Raw genomic sequence first — 15201 nt, 5'->3', positions numbered from 1 at the left:
TAGGGTGTTGAGTTTGGGTCGGATCGCAGTGCCAGTGTTAAATCGTACACCTATGATGTATGCTGTTGTTCTTTTCCTCATTGGCCGAAATTAATTGATGCGTCCCTAAATTGCCATTATTTCCAACATGAAATGGCTAACGGCAGAGCTAATGAGACTATAACGACAGGCTCTAGCCGCTAAATTATGCACGGACTTTGACTTGTATCAAACCGTTATAGTGGGCTATAGCAGTAGCTTATAGCTGGAGATTTAAAACCTCGTCTCGGACTGTCCTTAATTTCTTTCTCTGCACCTAAAAGTGATCGTTAAGTTGTGAAGAATGACGATACGTGCTCTGAGAATTGAGAAGACTAGAATTCCCTTTTTCTTCAACGAGAAAGGTAAGAGTCAATTCTCATGTAACATATTTCCCCTTCGTTTGCAAGTAGAAAGTGACCAACTTTTCCAGGACAACGTTAACTAATAGGGCTGGACGCTGGAGCAAACCTATCCTTAGCCTTTAGGGCACTAATCCAGATTTAAGCAAAGAGTAGTTAATCATAACACTGCACATTGTGGGGCCAGTGAGGGCTCAAGCTAAGGTACGTTTCTTCTCGGCGTTCTCACAACCAAGACAAACATTGCTAGCTACTAGCTGTGTGTCATAGAACTTGGGAAAAACAAGTAACAGCTTTTAAGAACCATCGGGCTTCACCCATGCGCCTTCTCTTCGCGTCCATGCACTTGTATATATTCCCAAGGGCGGTTCACTGAGCTAATGTACCCTCCTCCACAACCTCACACGCGCGCGCATTCCTCGGCTAGTTCCTCGCACGGCCATCAAGATGATCGCCTGGCTCCCTCATGTCTCCCTTCATAGCCACTTCTCCTGCTGCTTCCTTCTCATTCTCCTGCTTTAGCTAGCTTGTCTTGCCATGCCTAGCGGCGGCCTAAGCTCTCCTCTTCTTGCCCCAAAAGGGCAGCTAATGAAGAAGCACAGCACTGCCGTTCTCCCCGTCCTCCTCCTCTCCATCGTCGTTCTCCTTGCTAGCTCATGTGAGGCGCGAGGTCTCCCTGTCCATGGCAAGGTCCGCAGCTCCAGCAAGTCGCATCGTCTACCAGGCAAGGTTGGCATCATCGCTGAGGATTATGCGTGGCTTGTCAGTTCATCACTTTGATCATAGATTCATAGTGATTTTTTCGACAAGTGTTTCATCTCGGTTGCATATTTTAGTCCGTTTCGTTTCCCTTCTGTAGGATGTGGCAGCAACAAGCTTGAAAGCTGACGGTTGGCTGTCAAGGCAGCTGATGGAGGCTAGACGCATGATGGCTCAGCAGGCGGATGCGAAGGTGAAGGAGGGAATGAAAATGGCAGCATCATCTGCTGGCGCAGTTCGAGCTACGCCTACGCCTGCCGTTACAGTTTCGCGGCCGCTTTCTCGACGGGAGGACACCGGGTTTCATCTGGATTATGCCGGGCCTAGAACACGTACGCCTTCTCACAACTAATGCGCGCACGGGATCAGATCATTTCCTGACCAAGCTAGCTGCTCTTCCTCCTACTCATCCCTTTTCGTATTTGAAAGCGACCTATGTACATGATTTTCCCAGCCCTAGCTAACTCTTGACGACAAGATCTCACAGACCTGTGTGCTGCCCTCTGTGCATGGGCTGCCAATAATCTTTGTTGGCGTATGGTCCACTTTATTAATTTCGCTATGTTGTTGGTAAGTACTCTGGCTAGACTGCTAGAAATTTTGTTGGGTCAGGATGAGACAGATCTATCAGACATGTATACATGCATATATGTGCTTTTCCCCTGTGATATAGCTATTTATATGTCCATCTAGCTAGATCATGTATATCATCATGAATTAGCGTAAGCACTAAACAAAGAAATATGTGGTGATTGATTAATAATTAGCAGCGTGCAAGCACATATATAGCACATGCTCCCTCGGTCCCTTTAAGGGTTGCTATGGTGTTAATGTTTGTCAAACCTTTTTAAGTTTGAGTAGGTTGTAGAAAATATAAGCAACATTTGTTTCTTCAAATAAGTTTATTATGAAAATAGATTCAATGATCTATCCTAATGATACTAATTATGTATCCGAAATATTAATATTTTGTGGTATATATTCGGTACTCCTAGATATAGTTTTGGCACTTTTAATTTGATAATTGTACCATGTGAGGTCCAAATATTCAGAACTTGTATTAAATCTGCCGTGTGGCATGCTAATGCGATGATGTGGCCCTGACATGTAGGGCTAAGGTGTCAGTAATATACATCTAGTTAATTTGCTGACGAATTACTCAAGCAACCTCTAGATTTTCCATAGATATATATACTACATTGACACAAAAAAAATCCATAGATCTCCATAACACTCCCTTCTTTCTGAATAGATCAACTTTTGGAGTTGTCTAAAGTAATTTTTTTTAGGTTCAACCAATTTTTATAAAAAAGAGTAATACCCTGATAGGGTTCTTATAAATGATGATGTTGTAAGTGGTCCGCGTGTAGTATTGTTAACGCATCACGTATGAATACCCTGATAGGGCTCTTATAAATGATGACAGTTATCAGTTACATATCGTGATTATAACCATTCTCATTTCTCAACTTGATCTCGCTGCTGTCTCACATCCAGGGGCGAAGCTAGGTTATTGATAGGGGGTGCAAATGCAACCCCCCCCCCCCCCCCCAAATTTGTAAAAACAGTGGTTTTGTCTAGATTTTTACCATATATGCACCCCCAATAACAAAAGTCTATGCACCCACAAGGCAAGTGCACCACCCTCTAGTTTACTCTAGCTTCGCCACTGCTCACATCCGATCGGCATCGGTCACATGGGAGCTGCTGTATGTGTATCTTGGAGGGAGCAAGCTTGTAGGATTGGCCGCCTCATCATATCATCGACCCGAGCCTCGATTTCAGATATGATGTTGGTCGAGCAGAAATCAATATGGCCGGTGTGTGTAGGTATACTGGTAGCGTATGAGACGCACATCAGCATCACAAGATAAAAGTCAGCAAGGAGAACGAATGCATCACAGCAAGTTGCTGGATCTATGCCGGAATGTGTCGACGTACGTGTCGAATTCATACCTGGGAGGAGTAGTGCAGTTTACTGTTGACATCTTGCCGGTGCCGGCACCTTAATTCAGGGCATGCACAGCGAACTGTAACCAAAGCGCTCAAGCGCAGACAGCAGCACTGTGACTCTGAGCATGCTTTCCAGAAATCCCGCTCATGATCAATAGTTACGGTCAGGACGATCAATAGTTACACACACTAACACAGCTGGCATGTTACTGGTACGTACTCCTACTAGATTTAGTTTGGATTTGGCATCATTAAGAAGCAAGCCGGCAACAATGATCACCAAATTAATAGCAAGGATCGTACAGTACGTTTTTCTTTGCTAGGGACGTTTGTACTAACTGTTGACCCGACAAGAGTACAGAGATAAACCTTGTTTTCCGCCACTTGTCTCTAGTGTACCTGATTGCAAACACGATGTAGGATCATGGTTTTAAATAGCTCGTTAAGCTATTTAGCTTTCTACGTTCCAAAACAGGCTATAACATGCTATATTGGACTATAGCGGTAACTAAGGTCTAACTTATATATGAAAAAACTTAGTTAAATCATTCTCGTACAGTCTTAGCCGGAGATAGCAGAGACCGGCTATAGCCGAAGATTTAAAACCTTGGTAGGATCCATGTGCGTTGGAGCGAAAACTATACGTACAGGGCACCTGGCTTGCTTTGGCACCTCACAATCTTCTCAATCACATCATGTCATAGTGATTTGACATGACAGTAGCAATTGGAATGCACTTGCATGCATACTACTCCAGAAATTGCGGGCATCGGTCCAGGCGTGAGGTCCTGGCAAACCCTCCCAATCGGCCCGTCGATTGGGAGGCCGGTTCATGGGCACGCAGATATATGTCGCTGCTCTGAAGAATTGCGACGAGTCAGAGTCAGTTGGCCTTGGCTGTTTAGTTGCGGGTCCCTTTTGGTGCGGGGGTGGGATTGTGGGAAGACGTCGCGCCGGGGGGAGATGGAGGCGACGTGGGGAGGAGAGGAGGCGCGCGGCGAAGGAAGCGGGGGACACGGCCGGTCGATCGGATCTACCGCGTTTGAGAGGTGGGGCCGTCTGCTCTGAGTGGGGATCGCGAGACTGGGGGACCGAGGGCAGCGCGCCAGCGCGGGCGCCGGAGGCCTCCGGAACGCGCGTGCGTTATCTGCTGGACTGCTGCCACGTAACGTGCGAGTCCGGGTTCCACGACAAGTATTAACCGCCTGGCCTTGGGCTTCTCGCGACCCACGTGAACAACTGGGCCGCACAAATGCTTCGCTTTACTGGGCCGAGATAGGATAAGATCTAGACCGGGGGCGTCGGGCGAGCCTCTTCTTCTTTCTTCCCCCGCGAGCCGGCGCCAGGAACCACGCGCATGCGGGCCTGCGCGCGGGCTGCAGGGTATGCAGTGCGCAGGCTGCTGCTGTTTGCCTCAAAGTCCCCTACCAGCCTTCAGGGAATTTTATTTAATTTTAACACTTTTTGTAAACTAATTTTAAATCTAACACTGTTTTTTTTTCTCAAAACTAACACTTTTGGTCGTGCTTATTGCCATGGCGCGGCGAAAAGCCTGTGCCACGCCATGCATGGTGGCGCGCGCAGGTGGATAACGTGGCGACGACCAGAAATGCTAACCGGTAACGTGGCAGGGCCTACCGCGCCACCGATCTTGGCGCGGCAGTGACGCGCTCTGATCGGTGACGCGACAGAGCCGAATAAAAGCGCCATGGCCCAGTCCCGCCTGCCCGAGCACGCCCACCTGCCTGGCCGCCTGTCCGCCGCGCCTTCGCGCCCGCCGCCCCGCCTACCCGCCCGCCACTCCCAAGTGTTGTCTCCCTCCCTCCCTTTCCTTCCATTCCCCGGCCGCCTCCCTCCCTCCTCGGCCTCGTTCAAAGTAATGACGCACTTTTTATTTTCATTTGAATGGTGGATTGGAATATTATGAATGGGAGTTAAGGTTAGGAAGAAAATTATATTTGGGAACTATGTGCTACGATTTGGAGGAAGATATTAGTTTGATTTTTGTCAATGTTAAGGTTAATTATTTAGTTAGAAGTATGTTTGTCATGTATATTTTTGTTGCTATAAGTGTTGGTTATATTATTCTAGTTGCAATGTAAATGATTATATTTTACATTAATTTATGCTGTTTTGATTGATGTTTAATTTGAACCATTTTATTAGATGGAAGACATGTTCCGGGAGCAGTTGTGGCGAAAACGGGGTCGTCCTAGAGAATTATATCCCGATGAGTCTAGCAAAGATGATCCTATCCCTCCTGACCTCCCTGTTCCTAACTGTGACTGTGGTCGTCCGGTCGACGTGTTTCAATCGAGACATCCGGATACAGTGGCTCATTGCTTCTACACATGCAGTCGTTTTAATGTAAGTAATTGTTTTCGTATATTTTTTTCTTTATTTGTATTACTAGGTTACTAATATTTTGTTGAAATTTTATTGTGTAGGGCCATGAGAGATGCTTTTTCTTTTAGTGGATCGACGGTGCAGACAAGTTTGACCCTAGGTGCTTCCTTTTCGACGATTGGTGGAGAGGACGACATCCACGAGAGCACTTCGAGCGGTGGGTTCCACCTCCCCCTAACCCCCTCCAATGACGGTTAAGAAGAAGCACTTAGCCATAGTTAGATGACTCGAGGAATCTTCCCTGTGCGATTACGGAGATCGAGATGTGATAAACCTTGAGAATACGTTGGAGTTTGTGTGTCTAAACAAGCATGAAGTAAGCGCAAAGTGTATGTGTTTAAACAATTATTTCCTACACATCTGGAGACCGGTGTCACAAACTGCCATATCCGTCATGCTGACATCCCTATTTTTCGGAACGTCCCTAAAAGGTACGTTCATTGACCTTAGTTGCTCAAGCTCAGTCGTTGTGTAAAGTGGTGGTGGAACATACTGCTGCGCTTCGCTAATTCTGGCCTATGAATCATATGGGGTATCATCTGCTGCCAAATTTATAACTAGTCTACCCTAAGTCTGGATACCATGTAAAACCTCAATTGGTACTGGTAATGGCATAGTATGAACCGGTACTGGCATGGCATCAACCGGTGTTGGCATAGCATCTGTACCTCCTTGGTCATCATCAGAATCGTTTGAATCACTGCTAACTACATCACCGATCCTATCCTCCTCTTTCTGCTAATCCTCTTCCCGTTCAAACTCATTTACATCGAAGTAATTGCTTATACAGCCTAATGCAGTTGAATGAAACTGCTCCTGCATCAACTGACTGTCCAAATTCATGTTACCCTGAGTTGCTTTCCCTTCGACCCCTAATTCTTGTTCATTGCCTCCAACACCGTCAATGAACGGGCCATCCTGGACACCATGCATCTTGTACCCATTCTCCACCATCACCTCAGCCATGGGCACATAGAACCTTGGAGCACCCTAGTGTAGCGGGACCAATGAGCTAGGTCACGCAAGGGCATAGGATATAGTATGCTATAGTCTTCTCAGTATCAAACCTTCCTTTTAGTGTGAAATCACCGCCAAACTTTGCATTCAAACAGACACAATGGTCGTTGAAGTTAGGAGATTAATCAAACCATTCTAATTCTTCTTCCATGTCCTCAAACATAACATCTTCTCTCCTAACACTTCCTCCGTAAAAAACTCTAACACAATAATTCATCTGCAAAAGCATTTCAAGAAACGGTAGATCAGTGGCGCAGCAGGCCCTGCCACGTCACTGATCAGTATTTCCAGTCGTTGCCACATCATCCACCCGCCGCGCCACCATGCATGGCGTGGCACAAGCTTTTCACCGCGCTATGGCAATAGGCGCGATAAAAATGTTAGTTTTGAAGAAAAAAATAATGTTAGATTTAAAATTAGTTTAAAAAATGTTAAAATTAAAAAAAAATCCCTTCAGGCTAGAGGTTACCACTGTCCCACACAAGCGACCCACTCCAGCGTTCAGCAGGATGGAATGATGGGGGATGGTCGTTTCACGGGCTTGGTGCACTGTGCCTATCCCATCGCATCATGCGCCAGCAGCTTTTGCTCGTGCAAAGCTACGCTATCCTGGCTTCGAGGACTGGCAAATCCGATATCAGCCTATCAGATACTGCTATCTGCATCGCCTGGGCCCACTGGGCCTCTGCAGTGGAGGTACACGCGGGCCATCCCTGTAGTCACGGGCTATACAATTCCGCGGAGCTGAGCGCCTGAACAACAACGTGGTCTTTGTTTAGAACTCCTACTCTACAGTATATGCCAACTGTGACTTTTTTTTTTGCAGCTCTAGCATACAGTATTTGCTTAGTCAAACTATCTCATGTTCAACAAAATTATAAATATTTTTATATCATACATATTTGAAGTCATAAACATCGATACTTTTTACTATATACATATATTTTGTCAAACTTTAATAGTCTCACTAGCTACAAAACTAGAGTTTTCACCCTTTTGGGAGGAATGTAGTATGTGGTAGAATACCATTCAAAGTACGTAACTTTTATTTTGTGTGGGCCCAACTACGCTAATAGTTTTCTCATTGAATTATACAGTATACATCTCACTATCGTCGTAGGTAATAAACACCTACGATGAAGAGGTTATTAGGTCTCGCAAAAAGGGGAAAATTAAAGGATGTGTTGTTAGGTCACAAAATCCATCACTAGAAAATATTAGCCTCATTGTTGATTCCTTGTGGGGACTTACTCTTTGTTGATAACACCCTCATTGATTCCAGTGAGTTCAGGCTTTATATATCAAGTGATTTCAGCCTCATATATTATGGTTACAAAGGGATCAAATAGACTCTAGAGGCATGGTACTATGTGGTGGTTTTGCAAGATGACGATGCTACCATCTCAGTCATTTTGTGGACGATGAAGTTAGGTGCGCCTAGTGCTTGGCAAGCATAACTCCTAGGATATTCTTGGTGTGGAAGATCTAGCTGCAAGAAATGGGCGACAAAGAGGAAATGACTAGACAACGCTAAAGGTGAGGTTTATTTAGGTTGTAACACACACTGAGGGATGCATAGACGGATTTATTTGGATCCCTTAATCCTTGTTTGGATGTTGTCTGATTCACCTCAAGGGATGGATTGGGGTGAAATTTAGTTTAAGTTCCACTCCGATGCATCCCAACACATGTGAATTGATGCGAATCCAACTATATCCAAACAAGGCCTTAGAAGTAAATAATACATGCATTAGCCGGTGGAAACCAGCTTACAACTATTTGTTATTAGCGGGGTGTTGATAAAGCATTACATGGCATATGAGTTGTGGATCCAAATAATGCCTTAATAAACTGTTAAAGCTAATTATTAAGAAATCCAAATAGACCCTAAGTAGGGTTACTAAGGGAGGCAAAATAGAGGGACAGAGGGGGAGGGGTGCATGCTAGGGTTGTATTGGTCTGTCTGAAATATATAGACCTATGTGACTTTAGTCACTCAACATAGATCTAAGATTTCAAATACTTGTCGTTTGGAGAAGGAAAACACATGTTGTAATTGCGCTAGAATCCTAATAAAAGTAGATCACGAGAGATTAACCAAATGACTTTATTCTTCCTCCAAATTAAAGACGGGAACAATTAACAAATCGAATAAGTATTACACGTTCAAGTGCTTGATTTTACATACACAACAAATGACTCTCAACGGATTACATGATCCGTAAATATAAAAAACTAGAATCAACACTCCTCTTGTTCTTCGAGAAGATGTCGCGAGCTCTTATGAAGAAATGATCAAATACAAAAGAAAATGGAAATTCAACAAGAGACAATACATGCGAACAAACAAGTATTTGGCCGGAATGGTTCTCTACAGGTTTGTAGAACCCCCGAAGGAGCGTGCACAAATGAGACAGAAGAGATCAGCAGACACAATGCATGTGTGCCATGCAGGGTGCGTGCTTAATCACGTACGTGAACGGCTACACGAGCGTGGAACCGCGCGGAGCTTACGCACAGATGTAGCCCTTGGGCACGCATTTGCCACAGTAGTTGACGAGGGCGCTGAGCTTGATAGGGACATCGATGACGACGCCGAGCACGTTGGCCTTGATGGCCGTGCAGAGGCAGACGGCGGCCTCGAGGTCTACAAGGCCATTGATGAGGGTGCAACATGGCTCAGCAGGCACCTTGCCAACCTCGCCTTTGACGAGGCCGAGCACATCGGCGCACACGCCGAACTTGAGCGCGTTCAGCGGGCACTTACCGCTGGATGGAGGGGGTGGGGTAGCAGGAGGCGGCGGCGGTGGCGGCGTTGGGGTCGGGCAGCTTCCGCAGGCGTTGGCCACTGTGAAGAACAGGAGGTTGAGAGCCACGAAGAGGACGGCCTTGGATGCCATGGCTCAAGTTGCAAGCCCCTGCCCTGCAGCGCACTGATAGCTCGTGGATAATAAGTGGAAGCAGAAAGAAGAGCCGACTATGCTTGTGCTAGCTATAGGAGTGAGATGGGATGGTTTAGGGAGGGGAGTATGGGTATTTATAGGAGAAACATGAGCCGACTATGCTTGAGCCTTGAGCTGGCAGTAGTGTCTCGTGGCAAGGAAAAAAGCTGAGAGGATGGCTTGGAAGCTAGCCCGGACCATGGGGGCCGACGCGCCCGACGCATCGCCATCATCTTGTCCCCCTATCAGGGGCACAGCAGCGTCGCCTCCCAGGCTCCCAGCTGTGCCGTCCCCGTCCCCGTCCCGTCGCCAGCTGCTCAGTTGAGTAGGAGGAGTACACCACACAGCAGGCGAGGTGGCTGGGCGATGGGGTACGCGCGAGAGAATCGGCCGGGCGGCGCGCTCACGGGCCGCACAGTGCGAACGAACAAACCAGCGTGCGGTTGTTGATGGTTGCCGTGGGGTTCTCGGCCTCAACGGCACCACCTCAAAACTCTATTCACGGTGACTGCCGAGGCATCCGCGGAATGCTATAGGATTCGTATTTTAGCCGACTTCAACGACTGTACTGAAAATCAGACATTACTGCATGCATGCATACCGGCATACCGCATACTCCTACAGTCTACTCACCTGAGGCCCATTGGATTTGACGATCATTCGACAGTTGGCGCGTCCCAGTCTCAGTCTCGTCAGGGTTACCTAGCTCCCAGCTGGTCCCGGTAGGCTGTAGTGCAGTGGTCCGGTCGGTCGGTCCTTCCTTTTGTTCTGCACCGTGCCCTGGAAAACTGCTACGGTGTACGTACGCCACACGTACGCACGCACGAGATCCGAAATATCTGTCATGACTGGAGCCCTCGCCGTCGTATGCAGCGTCGTTTGGCTTCCCGGCCGGTCCGTCCTGAGCAGCGATCACGGGTTGCTGGACGTACGCACGCATCCATGGTTTGTCATGGTATAGGTCCATGCATGGCTCCATGCGTAGTTTTGTTGGTATATACGTTTCGACCCACCGGCCGGCGACTATGCACCGATAGAGAAGAACGTGGGTGTTTCGACAGATCGGTCCTGTTCGGATGGTATGATTCTGGAGGAATTTTGATGGTTTGAAGAAATTCTAGACGAATTTATAAAAGAAAAATACTGTTCTGGATAAAAAAAGAAGCGGATTAAGACGAATTTAAGGGCACGGGAACGGACCGATGGCCGCCCAGAATAGGGATCCGAGATCTGGATCTAGCCTCCATTATTCTTCGGGATTATATAGTCTAGAATACTCGATCTTATCGCGCGGTGGGCTTCGTCGAAACAGCGAGCGGCTGTGGATTTGCAGGGAAGGACGGGATGGTCGAGACCATGGGTGTGTGTTGTGACTTGTGTATGTGATTCTGGTTGCTTTGGAGCATTCCGGCCGGGAGTTTGGACTCAGAGCTACGCCTCCAGCAGCTTCTGCGGTGGTCCTTGCATTGCCTCTGACGATGCGCGTGGTGCGTAGATACTAGAACTAGACCGTAGAACTTGTTTAGCAGCCTTTTAGCATCAGCAAATCGTGCACTGTTCATTCAAGGAGAGGAACTAAGGCCTTATTTAGATCCAGGGTGTAAAGATTTATGGTGTAAAGTTTTGAGACGTCGTATGAGACGTTCGAATACTAATAAAAAATAAATTACAGAATCCGTCAGTAAACCGCGAGATGAATTTATTAAGCCTAATTAATATGTCATTCACGCATGTGTTATTGTAGCACTTTAATGTTAAATCATGGACTAATTAGGCTTAAAAGATTTATCTCACAAAGTAGTCGCAATCTGTGTAATTAGTTATTTTTTAATCTATATTTAATACTTCTTACATATGTTTAAACATTGGATGGGACATGGTGAAATTTTGACGGAGAATCTAAACAAGTCCCAACGAGGCATTGTTTGGGAAGAAAAAAGAGAGAGGAAACGAAGGTATTTTTCTCCATCTCAGTTCAGACCGCCTCGCCTCTGCCGTCTGCCGATTCCCAACCCAAACTCCATAGTCCATACCAACGCGACCTCCAAACTCCACAATGACCAAATGCCACGGGCCGGCCTATCCGCGATCGCTCGTGGCCTATATAGGCCGCAGGCCCAGAAAGAGAGAGAACCTGTGGCGAAGCGTGTCCCGCAACAGCCTGCCAGCCTCACCTCGCCGTAGCCGTTGGAAGTGAACCTAGTAGAACACGAATTTCCCAGGTACAGCAACGTGCGCGTACGTGTACGTACGGCGTGTGCCATTGGGGAGCTAGCTGCTGCGACTGCTTTTCTCTCGTGCTCGTGCACATTCAGATCGAACCTGGTCAGACTTGAGAGCGCTGATGTGGCTGGGAATAGATCCTTCACATTTCTCTTGCTGTGTGCTACTTTTTTTTCGAGACAGTGCTTTAGCACGTTTTTCATTAAGCAGAATAAAGAAGTTTTGTCACACGGTGTTAAGTTACAGTAATCCAAAGATTACCAAAACCCACACCCTTCACACTCACCAAACTCGCACGTGGTTGTAATTACACAATAAACATAACTACTAAGCGACAGTGGTGCTTGTGGCGAAGGGGCTAGTTGGCCACCTCGTCCAACTTGACCATATCCAAGTTTGTGGCCACTAGGTTGAACTCCCCATCAAAAAGAAGCTGCAGCGCCTCCTAGGTGGAGTCCGACAGCGGCGCCTTGAAGGTAGCCTTGTACTTGCGCACCGTCTTGGTGTCGACATTGGGCGATGGTGCCACCATTCCCAGTTTCTGCATGAGAACACACTGAGCCTGCTTGGTGGAGTCTGCCTCGCGCGGCATAGCAGCAATGCGGTCACTGCACCGCAGCGACGTAACGGGGGCCGGCGTTCGAGGCCTGCGCAACCTTGGCGGCCCGCGCATGAGGGGTGTCTGCAAAGGAAGGCAGAGCCGCTCCTCCAAACTCTCCTGAATCGACATCGTGGCCGTTGCGTGAGGCACTTCGCCATCAACAGTCGGCATGGCTTAACCGCCTCCGTCTGCATCTTCTCGGCTGCTGGGGAAGTCAACCTTGACCGGGGGTAGGGATCCCCAGCCTACTCTGACTCCAGGAGTGATGGACTTGGTGAGGTTTGGCCCAAGCCGCACTCATCTGGGCTTGAAAGGCACAGGTCCACTGCCAGGGCCACCTCCGACATGGCCTGGCTCGTGAGACCTGCCTCCACCTCAACCAGCATGGGATCGAAGTCCCAACGTTGAACCCCCAAGCAATGGTCCACTGCGAGCTCAGGCTCACAGTGCACCGTTTGTATCTGCATTTCGCCTCCTTGCATATCAATGCAAGAGTGGTTGTCCTGCCGACACTCACGTGCAACGGGGCCTCCGAGCCAAGCACAGGCCCTGGCCGCTCCCACAGACATATGGAACTTCGAGGAAAGGTGCGCCAGGAACTCCTCCGGCGTGGCGGCTAGCTAGTTTCCGCTAACAAGTGCGACAAGAACAGGGGGAGGTCCGCACCAGAAGTGGTAAGGTCCACATTCCTCTGGACGACGAAGACCTCGACCTTGGGATGGTTATTAACGTCACCCAGAGGTGGGGATACCAGCAGGCTGTTGTTGTGGTGTTGCTGCGGCGACGATGACGACGCGGTCGGCCGCTGCACACAAGGCGAAGACTTTGTCGGCATCTGGCCTTACGCGGCGCGACATTCTGGCGACGAGCTGGGACGCCATGGACCAGCGGGGCGACGTCCCTTAGAGGCACTCTGGCTGGGGCAATGCGCCAGCGAGGATGTAGGCTTGCACGCCGACGACTGCACTCGCTTGCATGCCGGTGAACGGCCACGTGTGCACGCCCTAGCCCGATGGCCGGTACCCCGGCAGCGGAAGCAGCGGGACGGAGAGCGACATTGAGCGGCGATGTGGTCGTGCGCGAGGCAGTTGAAGCAGAGACCCACAAGCTCCGGAAGGACGGGGTGGTGGCATTTGGGTGCCGCCTTCCCCGGACAGCGCCGGTGGCGACGACTCTCGACAGTCTAGAAACCATCGGCGTCGACGTCGGGCCCTCGTCCGAGCAGCCGAGATGCGCCAGGCACCGACGCCCTACGACGTGGGCCGAGGCGCTGACGCACCGGGACCCTTGCCGCCTGCAACGGGCCAAGGCGACGCAGCGGGCACACGCGTGGCTTGCGGCAACGGTGTCCCACGGCTATCAGGCCCACTGGTCCTACGCCGATGACGCCGCTTCCTCCTTGCAGGCACCGGGTGAGTTCCCTTGACGGCGGCTACACGCTGCGCCACGTTCAGAGCCCCCGCTGGTGTGGGAGGCGTGGCCCGAAGAGCCTTGCGAGCGGCGTCCAGGTACAACGGGCGCGTGGTAGCATGAGTGGGCTCGTTGTCGGAGCTGTCCGCGCCGAGATCAGCGTCTGCCTAGTGACTAGCCTTGGAGTGCCGCACCGAGCTGCCTCTAGGATGTAAGGGGGCAGTAGGGGGGAGAGGGATTTTGACGGCCTCAGAGAAGGGCCGCTTGTCGGCCGCAGTGACGATGGCGAAGCGGTCGACGGCGGCAGCGCCCACGCCACGTGCACGCCGTGGAGGAGGTTGGCGGCGGTCGCGGGGGTAGGAGCCGCATCGTCGTCATCGTCTTCATCTTCGTCCTCGCCTTCCAAGACGTCCTCGCCGACGACCTCATCCTCCAAGAGGTACGTCCTCGTCATGGGTGCGGCTTCCTCGCCCGTGGAAACTGGGATTGGGGTTGGGGAAGGGGCTGGCGCTGGCCGCCAACGACTGAGTGGCCTCCGACGGGCTGGGCTGAGGGGAGGCGCAGGTTCCAGGGACGCACTCCGGAGAGGTGGGCTCACCAAGGATTGCCGGAACCCCTCCACCGACCCCATGGATGGATAGATCAGGTCGAGGGGAGCTCAGATCTATGCTAGGAAGGGGTGGGTATGCTCCTGGGGGAGGCCCGTTGGTGGGGGGCGGGCGGCGCCGCCGTCGTCGTGGGGAGGAAGGGAAGGGTCAGGAGGTGGGACGGTCCATCCTATTCTCGGTCTTGCTGTGTGCTACTTGTAATACCAGAGAACGAATGCATCCATTACGTACGCTTACGCGCAAATTAGCATAGTTTGCACAGGGCACGTCTCACGTACGCACTGCATTAAGAATACGGTACAAGCTGAATCGAATTTAGAACATGTACTATGTACGTACTGATGAACAGATAAAAGTCTTTATTTATTCATACACACCGATCGAATGCAAAACGATTAAGGCCTGGTTCGGTTATGCTAGATTTCACTATGAATCAATCCAGATGATCAAAGACTATATAAAATAGAATAGCACTCCGACTAGGAATTAATCCTGGGAACCGTTCTCTGGCAAACGAACGGGTCCTAAACCAGACACAGACAAATCGGAAAACGGAAATCAATACAAGCAACCGAAGCCAAAGCCGGAAAACGGAAATCAATACAAGCAACCGAAGCCAAAGCCGATCAAACAACAGGAGCTACGATGCGTGGCCATCGCATGCATAAACACGTGCATACAGACCAGCTAGTAGTACGAATAATGCAAACCAAATAAACCTGAACTCAAACGATCCAGCTACACTCTGCAGCGACCACGAGCGCGCGGCTGATGAATGCATGCTTAGGCCTTGTTCGGTTGGATGGGAACCATTCCAGGCTATGACTTCCTTCGATAATTTACAAAGCATAGGAACCGTTTCGGCCCGGAACGGCTTGGAACAGTGCTAACCGAACGGGGCC

At 49.5% G+C, this 15201-nt stretch overlaps 1 protein-coding gene across 1 annotated transcript; it reads right to left on the bottom strand.

Annotated features, from left to right (window-relative positions):
• Window positions 1-8840: 8840 nt before the first annotated feature.
• Window positions 8841-9534, bottom strand: LOC136497829 (14 kDa proline-rich protein DC2.15-like). The gene has a single exon (XM_066493696.1). It carries the CDS (start codon window positions 9413-9415, stop codon window positions 9026-9028), a length of 390 nt encoding a protein of 129 aa, XP_066349793.1. The 5' UTR covers window positions 9416-9534; the 3' UTR covers window positions 8841-9025.
• Window positions 9535-15201: the final 5667 nt, after the last annotated feature.

This window comes from Miscanthus floridulus, chromosome 12 (genome assembly GCF_019320115.1).
Source record: "Miscanthus floridulus cultivar M001 chromosome 12, ASM1932011v1, whole genome shotgun sequence".
Taxonomy (NCBI): domain Eukaryota; kingdom Viridiplantae; phylum Streptophyta; class Magnoliopsida; order Poales; family Poaceae; genus Miscanthus; species Miscanthus floridulus.
Note: the sequence above shows the minus strand (reverse complement) of the source record. Positions and strands in the feature narration are given on the sequence as shown.

What these genes read in the sequence shown, in the direction of transcription:
- LOC136497829 (XM_066493696.1), bottom strand. Translation starts at nt 9,415, where the DNA reads ATGGCATCCAAGGCCGTCCTCTTCGTGGCTCTCAACCTCCTGTTCTTC.